The 14909-nt window shown below is 39.0% G+C and overlaps 1 protein-coding gene across 20 annotated transcripts in view; it reads right to left on the bottom strand.

The window, feature by feature from the left end:
* Window positions 1–14909, bottom strand: part of ANO4 (anoctamin 4) — a 431104-nt gene that overhangs the window by 31035 nt on the left and 385160 nt on the right. For 19 of the 20 annotated variants that reach the window (XR_009736492.1, XM_061417051.1, XM_061417056.1 and 16 more), the window contains 2 exons: window positions 5850–6002; window positions 4765–4912 (listed from right to left, as the gene is read on the bottom strand). The exons of the other annotated variant lie outside the window; for it this stretch is intronic. Coding sequence is in view for 18 of the 19 variants with exons in the window: in XM_061417051.1 (XP_061273035.1) it covers window positions 4765–4912; window positions 5850–6002 (301 nt within the window). In the remaining variant the exon portion in view is untranslated. The remainder of the gene's footprint in view (window positions 1–4764; window positions 4913–5849; window positions 6003–14909) is intronic. 20 annotated transcript variants of the gene reach the window in all.

The raw sequence follows: 14909 nt of genomic DNA, 5'->3' as shown, positions 1-14909 counted from the left end.
TCAAATAAAATACCTGTCTCATGGGCTGAATACCTTAAAGCCTCAAAATAAAAGGGGTATGTCACTGAACTATTTATTAAGCATATTCATTTGATGTCACTCATAAATCAAGCTGAAAATGCCTTTAGTGGGCATGTACTCCTCCTGGGTCCAAAGCGTTACATGTGAAGCTAGTACATATATACATAACTGTCAACTGTGTAAGTCTTTTTTCCATGTTATTTTCATAATCAGAGAAGGAGGAGGACTGCTAATGCTGAACTGTCTAGGCATTTCTCTGTTTCCACTGTGGGAAAGAATCTTGGTTTGCCAACATCAAATAGTTGGGACGACCATCCATTCAGGGAAGTGAGGTTCCCTGTAGGTTTCTTCACTGTATGGTGTGCTTCGTTTCCAGCGGCCTCCTGTTACAGGAGGAAGGCCACAGGCAGCGGCAGACCCCATGTCTACTATTCAGTTTGCTGCCAGGTGGTCTGTGTACCCTCAGTGTGACTCAGCCCCAGATCCAAGTGAGACACAGGGAAGATGAGGTTATACTGATGATCAGGGAGAAGTGAGAGGAATGGAGGAATAGGTATCAAACAAAAGAGGTGTTTCCTGGGAACATAAAATAATAATTTCCCTAAGAGGCTGGCAGGCAGCCTCTGCAGACATTTCTAAGAAAGGAGATTCAGAAAAACGTCTTATGAAAAGGCAGCATTGTTTGAATTAGAATGCATACCTTGTCCAAATAATGTCTGAGAAGACATATTTAAATGTGAGAACTTTGGTTTTAATACTATTCATTATTTATTGCTTTCCATCCTTTACTATGGGCGAAAAGGATGAACTAGAGATAATTATTATACTTGGCTTCCCTGGTGGCTCAGACAGTAAAGAATCTACTTGTCGTGAAGGAGACCTGGGTTCAATCCCTGGATCGGGAAGATCCCCTGGAGAAGGGAATGGCAACCCACTCTAGTATTCTTGCCTGGAGAATTCCATGGACAGAGAATCCTGGCAGGCTACAGTCCATGGGGTCGCAAAGAATTGGACACGACTGAATGACTAACACACTCATTATACTTACTATAACTATTTGGGAGAGAACAGAATGAGAAGTTGACCTTTGAATCTGTTGATTCCAGGTCAAACTCACTGCAGAGTATCTTTGAATTCTGCCAAAGTAAATTTGCTTTTGAGGTTTTAGGCATTGTGACTCACAAAGCATGGGGCGAAAGGGCAAAAAAATCCAGGGGAAATGAGATCAGTTTGTGCATTTAAAGTCAGACATGTTTTTAGATGACTATAATAAATGACTTAAGCAACTAACACTTTCACTTAACCATCAGCTTTATCTTTTGAAATACAACTTTACAACTGATTATGATGTTGATCTATTTAATTGATTTATAGTTTATAAATATAGTTCATTCAGATATTCATAACCCATTCTGTGAAAATTTGAGCAGTGTCCTTGATCAAGTGTGTTACTCCTTATGAGATCACTATTTCTACAGGAAAATTAGCTTGATTTTATTTATCACTACATCATGTACACCAGGTACATACCTCACAGTAATTCTTGGGCCTGCATATATCCTTAGAGGATGATGCCAAACTGTAAGAGAAAGTTCCCAAACTGTAATCTATGTCTATCTGATACCAAAGTAATTAGTTTGATGCATTCATTGAGGATAAGGGATCAAACTGATAAAATTGGTTATTTGTGCTTTCTGGGAAAAAAATTTAGTTTGTTGATTGAAATTTTAACTCTGATTGGCAGGAACAATTTTATAATTTGCACCTTCAATTTTATTTCACAATTTCTGCCTCCTGATGTCTGCCCAGAGGTGATTTCAGTTATCTAAGCTCTTTTCTAAAGGGCCCCGGGAAGATACCCTCAAAGAGGAAGTGACTTCATTTTATAAACAATAAACAGTCTAATCACAGGCAGCAGGAAAGACAGAGTATCTTAAGAGGGAAGGTGACAACATCTGAAATACTCTTGGGTACCCACTGTGTGCAGACCATGCCTCAAACCACAGTGTTCCAGATCTGGCTGAAAATGAGACTATCTTCCCCACTGTGTCACTGAAGACTTGTCTGCAGAGCATCTGTGTTGGTGGAGAGACTAGTTGGAACACATGACTGGGAATAACTGAAGCACGCTGTCACAGGGACAAGAGGCCTGTGAACTGAATGAGCCTAGATGTAGGCTTGAAATTCTCATCCATGGAGGAGCCAGGGAAGCCTGAAAGGTAAGGAGGCCTGAAGGAAACCTGGAGGTTTGGAGAAGGTGATGGGTATTGTTGGAGTACTGTTGACTTAGGGTCAATTTAAATTGAAATATGACATTTCTACAACTGGACTAAATCATGAGTGGGATTTGACTATGACTGCACGTGCTACCCTAGAAGCCTGTGACATCTAAAGTCTGACAATGCTGTTCCTCTATGAGTTCAGTCATCTCCGAAGCATTTTTAAATTGGAAAAAGAAGAAACCTAAAAAGGATAATAGAGTAGCTGGTGGGGCAGAAAATAAGATTCATGGAGAAGCAGACAAATGTAACTACTTAAAAACAAGAAAAATGAACAATGGAGTAGAAGATTAAAAAGCAGATGTATAAATATTGAAGGTGGCAAAGGTTAAAAGAAAAGTTGTTTTAAAAAAGGGGGGGGCAGTGCCTGGAGAGCACAATAAAACTGAAATGAGGCTATTTAGATAAATTCTAATCACTATGAACACTGTCTTAAATCTAATAGGCTGCCAAAAGTCTAAAGAATTGATTCACTATTAATTGTTCATAATGTTGCTACTTTGTTTTTTGGTTCCCTCTAGAACAAAACACGGAGAAGGCAATGGCACCCCACTCCAGTACTCTTGCCTGGACGGAGGAGCCTTGTAGGCTGCAGTCCATGGGGTCGCAAAGAGTCGGACATGACTGAGAGACTTCACTTTCACTTTTCACTTTCATTCATTGGAGAAGGAAATGGCAACCCACTCCAGTGTTCTTGCCTGGAGAATCCCAGGGACGGGGAGCCTGGTGGGCTGCCATCTATGGGGTCACACAGAGTCGGACTCGACTGAAGCGACTTAGCAGCAGCAGCAGAACAAGACAGGTTTCACAATATTTGAAGTAAGGGAAGAATGGGAATAACCACTGGAATTTAAACCCCACAGAGTTGACTATTGATGAGTTGGATAATGGCTTATTGGCACAGGCCTTGAGAGCTATGAGGTTCAGGATGAGTCCTGCCTTGTGATTCTGGATTTAATCTCTCAATCTCTTTCTGCTTTTCAAAATGAGGGTAATAATACATGTCCTCGCTCCCTGAATTGTTTTGAGAATCAAAACACTGTGGTTTGAACATAGGTAAGCTTTTCTAGGCTAAGTCAAGAACAAAATGTTGACAACCATTACAGTTAGAAAGAAGTGGATACATAGTACAACATAAGTTTTTAAATCTTTCTTAAAATGGGATGGTATGCTCACTAAAGTTGCTAGAGTATATGTGTTTAACAAACACGTGGCTAGTGTAGTAATGAACTTTATAGAAATTTCCTCAAATAACTGGGTTGTGAGCTGGACCTAGACTACACATGCATGAATTCAGCCACTGTCCTCCTTGAGGGCTGATGGAACTATAATAGCTACAGAGGACGAATTAATTTGGCTCAAACCAGTAAGCCAAAAGGCAGGGCTGCTTGTGTGAATAAGCAGTAGCCCAAGTGAGATGATTTCTGGGGCACTGAAATGATCCTGTGACACCAACACGTTCCACTCCAATCTACAGACATTTAAACCCCACAATTAGATTATTTTGACATTAATCAAACAGGGTTGTTGTATTTTTTCCCACTGAAGTATGTTAGGACTCTTTATATCTTTTTTTCCCAAAGGGAAGGTGAAGTCGCTCAGTCATGTCAGACTTTGCAACCCTTTGCGCTCAGTTGTGTCCGACTCTTTGTGGACTGTAGCCTACCAGGCTTCTCCATCCATGGGATTTCTCCAGGCAAGAATACTGGAGTGGGTTACCATTTCCTTCTCCAGTGGATCTTCCTGACCCAGGCATCAAACCCGGGTCTCCTGCATTGGAGGCAGACGCTTTAACCTCTGAGCCACCAGGGAAGCTAAGCTAGAGGACATGTTATGATATTGTCAAGGCTTTATCTGACCAGAAATACAGCTTTGGGGATCACTGAGGGGATGCTATAGAACTGACCTCTCAGGGAGTTGCCTATGATAATATTGACACTAGTCAAGTCAGTAGCCAGAAAAGAAGCATTCAGTTACTTATTCCACAAGTATTTATTGAGTACTTTATGGGTACCTGGCATGTGGTTTCACATTTCCCATATAAAATTTGCAGAGTCTACCTAATGACACAAGGGGAATCAAATTATATTTTTACAAACTCATAAAAATGGCATAACTATACATCATGTACTACTATTTTTTTTTTTTTTTTTGCTACACAGCATACCACACATTTTTAAATTCATGGTGGGCAAGAGTGGGAAAAATGATTGATTGCTCTTCTCACATTTGATTCCATCTAAAACATGTATGATCTATATGACTCCCAACCCTTCAGTAGAACAGGATGTGTTTCCTTTGGCCAAAAGTATTGTTATATTATAATCCCACCTCCCCTACAACAAGCCTTCTTGTCCTGGACTTGTGTCCCATGTACTCCAATGCAGAGGCTTCTGTTTGGGTGTCCAACCGTATACAATGGCTAGGGAATGGGGATTCCATGATGGCTTTATGGCAAACTTACTTTTGCCCAGCTTCTCCTTGGCCCGCACAAGGTCCATACTTATAAGCATATACCAAGCGAGGGATAAAGTCAGATGTGATCGCTATCACAAATGCATTTGTAATAACGGAGAGAATTCCAATGCCTTCAAGAATCCCATACCAAATTCCTATTCAAAGAGAAGTGTTAGTTAATTCCAGATACAACAGCAGAGGCAAATAAGTATGAAAACAACTGGGGTAACTAATTTTCAATAGTCCTTTCCATGGGTCCTTCCATCATTCCAAATACTGATACTTGCAACCAGAAGGAAGACTTTCTACTTGCAAACACCTTGGCACTGAAGGAGTTTGATTGCAAGTGCCAATACTCATGACTTAAAACTCAATCAGCTTCAGAAATAAGGAGAGAATTCTGGTTGATGATAAGGTACCAAATACCATTTGCTAAGACTGGCTGGCATATGCAGTGTCAAGCTGTCACCAGACTAGGAGATCCTTGGGGTAAGTATAGGATCCTTCCAGTTCATCTTTATGGACCAAGTTCCTGATGCATGACCCAAGGTAGGTGCTCACTGAATGTCTGTCTGTTTCATCTGGAGGTTAAGAGGCCACTGAGCTAACGTTCGCACTGAATTCTCTTCCACACACGCTGGCTGGGCACCTGCCAGCTCTATATGAAGCACCGAATGCAGAAATGAATAAAAGACACCTGGTTCAACTTAGCACCTCTAGTCAAAAACCAAAAGCCATCTCTGCCTCTAGAAAAATGGGACTCTGCTTCCTGTGACTCAGGCAGACATTTAGGAAAGAGCAAAACAAACTGAAGCAAATGCAAGATCTACTTTCAAAAGGAAGTAGTAATAAATCAAAATTTTAAATTCTAGCATCCTAGGATAGAAACAACCAAACTGAGAATCTATTTAAGCACAAATTCTCTAGCACTGGAAATTATAAATTTTCAAACAGGTAACTGTATTTGTTACCTAATATTATTTAAAGCTAATATAATTATTCTTTTGCAAGATTTAGTCATCTTACATGGAAACTATATGTAAATATCTAAAGTTAGTGGCTCTTTTAAAAACACCCCCAAATCCAACTTACCTATATCTTTGGCCCTTGAAGCTAAAGGTCGCCTCCATTGTGTGACAAATTTATAAGCGTCAAGTCGAATTTCAATTATATTATTCAGTAAGGCCAGAAGTGGTGCTAGGGGAAAAGCTGCCACAAAGATAGTTGTAAATCCAAACTGAAGAACTAGGGAAGGAAAAAGAACAGAGTGTATTGGCTTTCCAGTACTATTTTCAGAAGCTTAGTAGTCTGAATATGTCACTGTTTTAATGCATGTGCTAAGTCACTTCAGTTGTGTCCCACTCTTTGTGACCCCCTGGACTGCAGCCCACCAGGCTCCTCGGTCCCTGGGATTTCCAAGGCAAGAATACTGAAGTAAGTTACCCAGGGATTGAACCTGCATCTCTTGAGTCTCCTGCATTTGTCAGGTGGGTTCTTTACCACTAGTGCCACCTGGGAAGCCCTATTTTCCCCCAAAGCACAGGTAACATATTTTCTAGAAAGATGGCCAGGACACTTGAAAAAGAGTTGCTCCCTGAGCCTGGAAGCAATGGCACCCTAGGAGCAGTAATAATATCTCAAGTCCAGATCTTGTTTTCTAAATACCATTCTCTAGTAAAAGGAACCAGGGCTCCTTGGAGAAATGATTGATTCCAGAGCTATGGCAGGCAAAAGTCAAGAGTTTTGTGTATAGGACAAACAACTTTAGCCACATACAACAATCTTTTTTAATCATAAAAGAATGTTGAATTTTGCAAATTTGTTTCCTGTATTTATTGAGATATATGATTTTTGTATCTCATCCTATTAATCTGATATATTACATTAAAATGTATATATGTTGAACCAGTCATGCATCACAGATAAATCCCACTTGGCTGTAGTATGCAATTGTTTTATTGTGTTCTTGAATTTGGCTTGCTAATATTTTGAGAATTTTTGAAGTTGTGTTTATCAAGAATATTGGTCCAATGTTATCTTTTCTTGTGGTATCCTTATCTGGCTTTGGTATCAAAGTAATGCTGGCCTTGAAGAATGAGTTTGGGAGTGTTCCCTCCTCTTCAATTTTTTGTAAGTGAGGAGGATTTGTATTCTTTTAATGTCTGGTAGAATTCACCAGTGAAATTGTCTGGTCCTGTGGTTTTTCTATGTTGGGAGACTTTTGATTCCTGATTCTCTTTAATCATTATTGATCTTTTCATACTTTCTATTTTTTGCTGATTCGGCCTTGGTAGGTTGTGTATTTCTAGAAACTTATCTATTTTTTCTAGGTTATATCATATGGTATTTTTCTTTCTCTCTGACTGACTTTAGATATCCATGTTGCTGAAAATGGCATTATTTCATTCTTTTTTATGGCTGAGTAGTATTCCACTGTATATATATACCATAACTTCTTTATCCATTCATTTGGTAATGAACATTTAGGTTGTTTCATGTCTTGCTATTATAGATAGTGCTTCTATGAACATAGAAGTATATGTATCGTTTTGAATTCTAGTTTTGTCCCATTATATGCCCAGGAGTGGGATTATTGGATCATATAGAAACTCCATTTTTAATTTCTTGAGGAACTTCCATACTGTTTTCCATAGTGGCTGCTTACATTCCAACCAATAGTGTGGGAGGGATTCCTTTTTCTCCATACCCTCTCTAGTATTTATTATTTGTAGACTTTCTGATAATGGTCATTCTAATCCTCATGGTAGTTTTGATTTGCATTTCTCTAATAATTAGAGAAAGGCAGGTAAGGTAGTCCTCTCTCGAATAATTTTCCAGTTTGTTGTGATTCACACAGGCAAAGAAAAGCTTTGGTGTAGTCACTAAAACAGAAGTAGATGTTTTTCTGGAATTGTCTTGCTTTTTCTATGATCCAATGGATGCTGGCAATTTGATCTCAGGTTTCTAAATCAAGATGGCAGAGGAATTTTTTTAAATAAACTCTCTGGCCCCTACCACCCCACCCCCCCTGCCCCACTTTCTTCTGATATACCAATTATTCTCAGATTTGTCTGATTGAATCTGATAGTTTGCATAGGTTTTCTTTACTTTTTAAAAAGTCTAATTTCTGTCTTCTTTTGACTGAATTATCTCTATGTATTATCTCTAAATTGTTTCTAAATATTCCTATCCTCCAGTCCGGAGAAGGCAATGGCACCCTGCTCCAGTACTCTTGCCTGGAAAATCCCATGGACGGAGGAGCCTGGTAGGCTGCAGTCCATGGGGTCGCTAAGAGTCGGACACGACTAAGCAACTTCACTTTCACTTTTTCTCTTTCATGCATTGGAGAAGGAAAAGGCAACCCACTCCAGTGTTCTTGCCTGGAGAATCCCAGGGGCAGGAGAGCCTGGTGGGCTGATGTCTATGGGGTCACACAGAGTCGGACACGACTGAAGCAACTTAGCAGCAGCAGCATCTTCCAATCATTTTATTCTTTTTTCCATGTGGTCTTCATCTCATTCACTGAATTCTTCAGGTCCAGAATTTGTTTGGTTCTCTTTTATAATTTCAATCTCTTTAGTAAAGGACTCTTTCTGTTCATTAATTTTATTCGCAAGTTCATTGAATTACCTTCCCGTGATTTTTTTGTAGCTCAATGATTTTCTGTACACCTGTTTTGAATTCTTTACCACTTATTTTTCTTTATGTAATACCACATTTCCTTGATTTTTCATGGTGTTTGACCACACGCACTTCTGCTTTCATCTTTGAAGTAGCAGACACCTACCCCAGTTAAGAATTTATACTTATTTTACTTCTTTCAATAGTCTTTGAGTCTAGTAACTTCTATTGTATGCCAGACATATTAAAGTTCTAGATCAAGGGTCAGCAAATTATAGCCTGAAGGCCAAATCTGGATAACTCTCTGCTTTGTTTCTTTTTTTAAACCTACCTGTGAGTTAACAATAGTTTTTACATTTTAAGTAGTTATGTAAATACAAGGCGTGCTGTGATTCATGGGGTCACAAAGAATCCGACACGACTGAGCTGAACTGAACTGATACAACCATTTAAAATATAGTAGCCTCAATCTTGCATCATGACCCCCAAAGTCAAAATTATTTACTGTCTAGCCCTTTAAGAATAAGTTATTGATCTCTGCTCTTAGTGATGTTCTTTTGCAGCAAAGAAGGAGATGATCAGTGTGGTCATGAGTTAAGTCAAGTTGGTCCTTGGGTATGGTTTTTGTAAAGCTCAGTCCACCTGCCTGGCTGTGACCGAGAACAGGGTGGACCTTTTTCTCTGCTAATGACCACAGAGGCTCAGTTCTGTCCTTGGGGAGGTTTTACAGTTAGGGCCTTAGCTGCTTGCCCATCACATCTTCAAAATATTACATTATTATAGATAAAGAATGACTTTAAGATAAAATTTCAACTCAACAGTAAAATAGAATAATCCTAAACTGTTTGAACATAAAAATACAGCTTCAAAGTATATAAAGTAAAAAGTGACCAAACTAGAAGGAGCATAAGATAAAATTCTCAAGTATGACTGTGGACTTTAACACTCTTTTCTTGGTAACTAGTAGAGGAAATAGACAAAGTTTAATAGGACATGAATGTAAGATTTGAACAACACAGTTAAACTTGCCAACTAATAGACACAGAAGATTATACTCAACAATTGCAGAACACACTTTAAACACTTATCAAAACAGAAATATGCAGAGGCATAAAACAAATCTCAGCATATATTAAATGACTAAAATACCACAGCAGAATTAAAAATCAATGACAGAAAAAGAAAAAGATTTGATACCATTTAGAGGACTTGAGCTCACCTCCTCTCATAAAAACACCAAAATCACAACCAACTGTTGAACAACCATCAACAAAAAAGACTACACCCCATGAGAAAACATATTCTGTATCCAAAGACAAGCTACAACAAGGCAGTAGGAGGGGCACTTTTGTGGTATAATCAAATCCCATACCTGCCAGAAAGAGAAAATAATTGTATCACAGAGGTTCTCCCATAGGAGTAACAGTTCTGAGCTCCACATCAGACTCCCCAGTCTGGGCATCTGGTACTGGGAGGAGAAACCCTCAGCATAATATTTGGCTTTGAATGCCAGTGGATCTTGATCCCAGGCACTTCACAGGACTGAGGCAAACAACACTCTTAGAAGGTAACAAACAAGGTCTCATGTGCACTGGGCAGGGAAAAAGCAGTGACTTCATAGGAACCTGGCCCAGACCTACCTTCTGGCTTTGGAGTGCCTCCTGGGGTGAAAGATCTCCAAGGGATGGCTGTGGCTCACTGTGTGGACAAGAACAATGGTGGAAGAAGTACTGGGGAGTATTCATTGATGTGAGCTCTGCTGGAGGCTGCCTTTTTTCTCAAGACCTGGCCCCATTCAACAGCAGGTAGGTCCCAGTGTTGAGATGCCTTAAAGACTCCCTGGTGGCTCAGAGGGTAAAAAGTCTGCCTGCAATGTGGAAGACCTGAGGTCGATCCCTGGGTCAGGCAGACCCCCTGGAGAAGAAAATGGCAACCCACAAGTATTCTTGCCTGGAAAATCCCATGGACGGAGGAGGAGCCTGGTGGGCTACAGTCCATAGGGTAGCAAAGAATTGGACAGGAATGGGAATGTAGCTCTAGCCATCAGCAGATAGACTGCCTAAAGCCAACCTGAGCAAATCAGTCTGTGCAATATATTGAGTCAACAAACTGAAAAATAAAAGCTATGTGATCATTTTAATAGAATGTTTTACCAAATTCAACATCTATTTATGATAAAAACTCTCCAGAAAGTGGACTTAGAGGGAATATATCTCAACATAATAAAGGCCATATATAACAAACCCACCACTAACATCATACTCAATGGAGAAAAGCTAAAAGCATTTCCTGTAGGATCAGGAGCAAGACAAAAACGTCCCCTCTCACCACTTTTATTCAACATAGTTCTGGACATCCTAGCCAACAGCAATCAGAAGAAGAAAAAGGAATCCAATTTGGAAAAGAGGTAAAACTGTCACTATTTGCAGATGAAATGATACTGTACACAAAAAACCCTAAAGATGCTATCAGAAAACTACTAGAGTTTATTGATGAATTCGGTTAAGATCGCAGGAAACAGTATATTCTGTTGCATTTCCGTATACTAACAACAAAAGATCAGAAAGTGAAGGAAATAATCCCATTTACCATCACATCAAAGCGAATAAAATACCCAGGAATAAGCCTACCAAAAAGGCAAAACACTGAAAACTCTTAAGATGCTGATGAAAGAAATGAAGATGACACAAACAGATGGAAAGATACCCTGTGTTCTTGGATTGGAAGAATTAATATTATCAAAATGATTATACTACCCAAGGCAATCTACAGATTCAATGCAATTTCTATTACCAATGGCATTTTCCACAGAACTAGAATGAAAAAAATCTTAAAAATTAGTATGGAAACACAGAAGACCCCAGATAGCCAAAGCTATCCTGAGAAAGAAAAATGGATCTGGAGGAATCTGGTTCCCCAACTTCAGATTATACTACAAAGTTATAGTCATGAGAATAGTATGTTACTGGCACAAAAGCAGAATTATAGATCAATGGAACAGGACAGAAAACCCAGAAATAAACCCAAGCATCTGTGGTAAATTAATCTATGGCAAATCAGGCAAGACTATACAATGGAGAAAAGACTTCAATAAGTGGTGCTGGGAAAACTGGACAGCTACATACAAAAGAATAAAGACCTAAATATAAGACCAGATACTATAAAACTCTTAGAGGAAAACACAGAACACTTTTTGACATAAATCACATGAATATATTTTTGAATCTACCTCCTAGAATAATGAAAATAAATGGGACCTAATTAAAAGCTTTTGCAGAGCACAAGAAACCACCAATAAAATGAAAAGACAACCTACAACATGGGAGAAAATATTTGTAAATGAAGTGATCGACAAGGGATTAGTTTCCAAAATATACAAACAGCTCATGCAGCTTATTATGGAAAAAACAACCACATCAAAAATGGTCAGAAGATCTAAATAGACATTTCTCCAAAGGAGACATACAGATGACCAACAGGCACATGAAAAGACATTCAACATTGCTATTTATTAGGGAAATGCAAATCAAAACTACAATGAAGTATCACCTCACACCAGTCAGAATGGTCATCATCAAAAGGTCTATAATAACAAATGCTGGAGAGGGTGTGGAGAAAAGGGAACCCTCCTATATGCTTTGTGGGAGTGGTACAACCACCATGGAGAACAGTATGGAGGTTTCCTAGAAAGCTAAAAATAGAGCTATCATATGATTTATCAATCCAACTCCAGGGAATATAGCCATAGAAAACCATAATTCCAAAAGATACATGACCCCAATGTTCATCAAAGCACTATATACTATAGCCAAGATGTGGAAGCAACATAAATGTCTGTTGACAGAGAATTGGATAAAAAAGATGTGGTACATATATACAATGGAATATTACTCAGACATTAAAAAGAATGAAATAATGCCATTTACAGCAACATGAATGGGCCTACAGAATATTGTTAGTAAAATAAGTCAGACAGACAAATGCTATATGATATCACTTACAAGTGGAATTTAAAAACATGATACAAATGAACTTATTTCCAAAATAAACTTATGGTTACCAAATGGGAAAGCTGGGGAGAAGAGATAAATTAAGAGTTTGTTACTCACATATTCATAGTACTATATATAAAATAATCAACAAGGACCTACTGTATAGCACAGGGGACTTTACTCAATATTCTGTAATAATCTATAAGGGAAAAGAATTTGAAAAAGAATGGATATGTATCTATATCTATATATACATATATAACTGAGGGGCTTCCCTGGTGGCTCACTGGTAAAGAATCTGCCTGCCAATGCAGGAAACACACGTTTGATCTCTGGGTCTGGAAGATCCCCTGGAAAGGGAAATGGCAACCCACTCCAGTATTCTTGCCTGGGAAATCCCGTGGACAGAGGAGCCTGGGGGGCTACAGTCCATGGGGTGGCAAAACAGTCATATAGCACTTAGCAACGAAACAACAGTGTGTAACTGAACCTCTGTGCTGTACACCCGAAACTAACAAAACACTGTCAATCAACTATAATATAAAAATTAAATTTAAAAAGTAACTATAGATAATATGTAAATAAATGGGTATTACTGTCTTCCAACAGAATGATTTTCAAAGCCAGGCAGTGGGCCGGCCGGCTTTGGGTCTGATGCCAGTAGTGTGTTAACTCCTCACCTACGTATCCATGCGCAATTTTGTGAATATTCATTGATACATCCACTTTTGATTTATATGCCTTTCTCACTTTATATTCTACTTCAATGAAAACATTTTAAAAAATATAACAAAGCAGGAAGGTCATTAAGAAAATAACAAAAAACAACAAGAACAGAAGCAAGCAATTAGTATTCACTAGTCTTCTTGTGATACTTCAGAGATTTGTTTCTTGCTGCAAAGCTACTGTGGTATTTGGAGCACTACCAGTTCTAACCCCATAACAGCTTCTTTTCAAGCACTCTATATACCAACATTACTGTTCACTTCCTTCTTTATGGGAGAAGAATCCATTAAGAGACCTCCAAGTGGTTAGTTCTCTTAATGAATTCATCTTATTAAGTTTTATTATTAATGCCCAAATTGATTTCTTCTCCAGGTTATACCATTATGCCATCCTATAATTGAAACTCTAAAAACACCAGTAGATACGTAGGACATAAGCGAATAATTGAAACTCTAAAAACACCAGTAGATACGTAGGACATGAGCGAATAATTGAAACTCTAAAAACACCAGTAGATACGTAGGACATGAGCGAATAATTGAAACTCTAAAAACACCAGTAGATACGTAGGACATGAGCGATCTGAGAAACATTAAGCATCACTTCTACCACTCCTTTAATTTTCAGATTTGCCCAAAAACATTTGCTTCTTTCAGAATTAATGCATCTTGCCCATCCCTTACTCCCACTTCCACCCCAATGTCTCAGAGCTTAAACATAATTAGAAAAAAAACCCCAAAACAACAAGAAAATCTATCCACACTCATTGAATCTGCTAAGATAGTTCAAGTTTTTCTTAAAACTTAAGATACAAAGATACAAAGAAAAATAATAATGACATGGTTAACATATATCCAGTACATACTCTGAGCTAGGTATTGTTCTAAGCCCTTCCCATGCATTAATTTATTTAGTCCACACAAAGATACACTGAAGGGGTTACTCTTTTTATCCCCATGATAGAGAAGTGGAAAGTGAGACAAAGACATTAAGCAATTGCCCAAGGTTTCAGAGTTAATAAGTGAGGGGCTGGGATGGCAACCCACTCCAGTGTTCTTGCCTGGAGAATCCCAGGGATGGGGGAGCCTGGTGGGGCTGCCGTCTATGGGGTCACACAGAGTCAGACACGACTAAAGCAACTTAGCAGCAGCAGAAGACTTGTGAGAGTCCCTTGGATTGCAAGGAGATCAAACCAGTCAGTCCTAAAGGAAATCAACCGTGAATATTCAGTGGAAGGACTGATGCTAAAGCTCCAATACTTTGGCTACCTGAATAAGAGCTGACTCATTGGAAAAGAGCCTGATTCTGCAAAAGATCAAAGGCAAAAAAAGAAGGGCAGTAGAGGATGAGATGGTTAGACAGCATCACTCAATGGACATGAATTTGAACAAACTCTGGGACATAGTGAAGGACAGGGAAGCCTTGCATGCTGCATTTCATGGCGTTGCAAAGAGTAGGACACAACTCAGTGACTGAACAACAGCAGCAATCTGTTTCTAAAGTCCATGCTCTCAGATACATGGTAAAATAAACAGCTTGGGTTTGATTACAGAGAAGTGAGATTCCTTCAATGGAAGTGTAGCATTAAGCTTATACATTCCCAGATTCCTGCCACCCTTTCCAAGAGAAATGACTGCCCATTCTACCTGCTAGCAACTCATCCTGCGGCATCTCTGCTACTTTATTGCACTTAACATTTCACATCTCTGACTTCCCGCCATGGAGCGCTCTTTGAGAACTATGATTGCGCCTCATTCCTTCTTGTATCTCCAGTGCCAAAGTCTGGACATAACATGGTTCAAAAGATGTCTGC

Source organism: Bos javanicus, chromosome 5 (assembly GCF_032452875.1).
Source record: "Bos javanicus breed banteng chromosome 5, ARS-OSU_banteng_1.0, whole genome shotgun sequence".
NCBI classification, from domain to species: Eukaryota; Metazoa; Chordata; class Mammalia; order Artiodactyla; family Bovidae; genus Bos; species Bos javanicus.
This window is presented reverse-complemented; position numbering and strand designations above follow the sequence as displayed.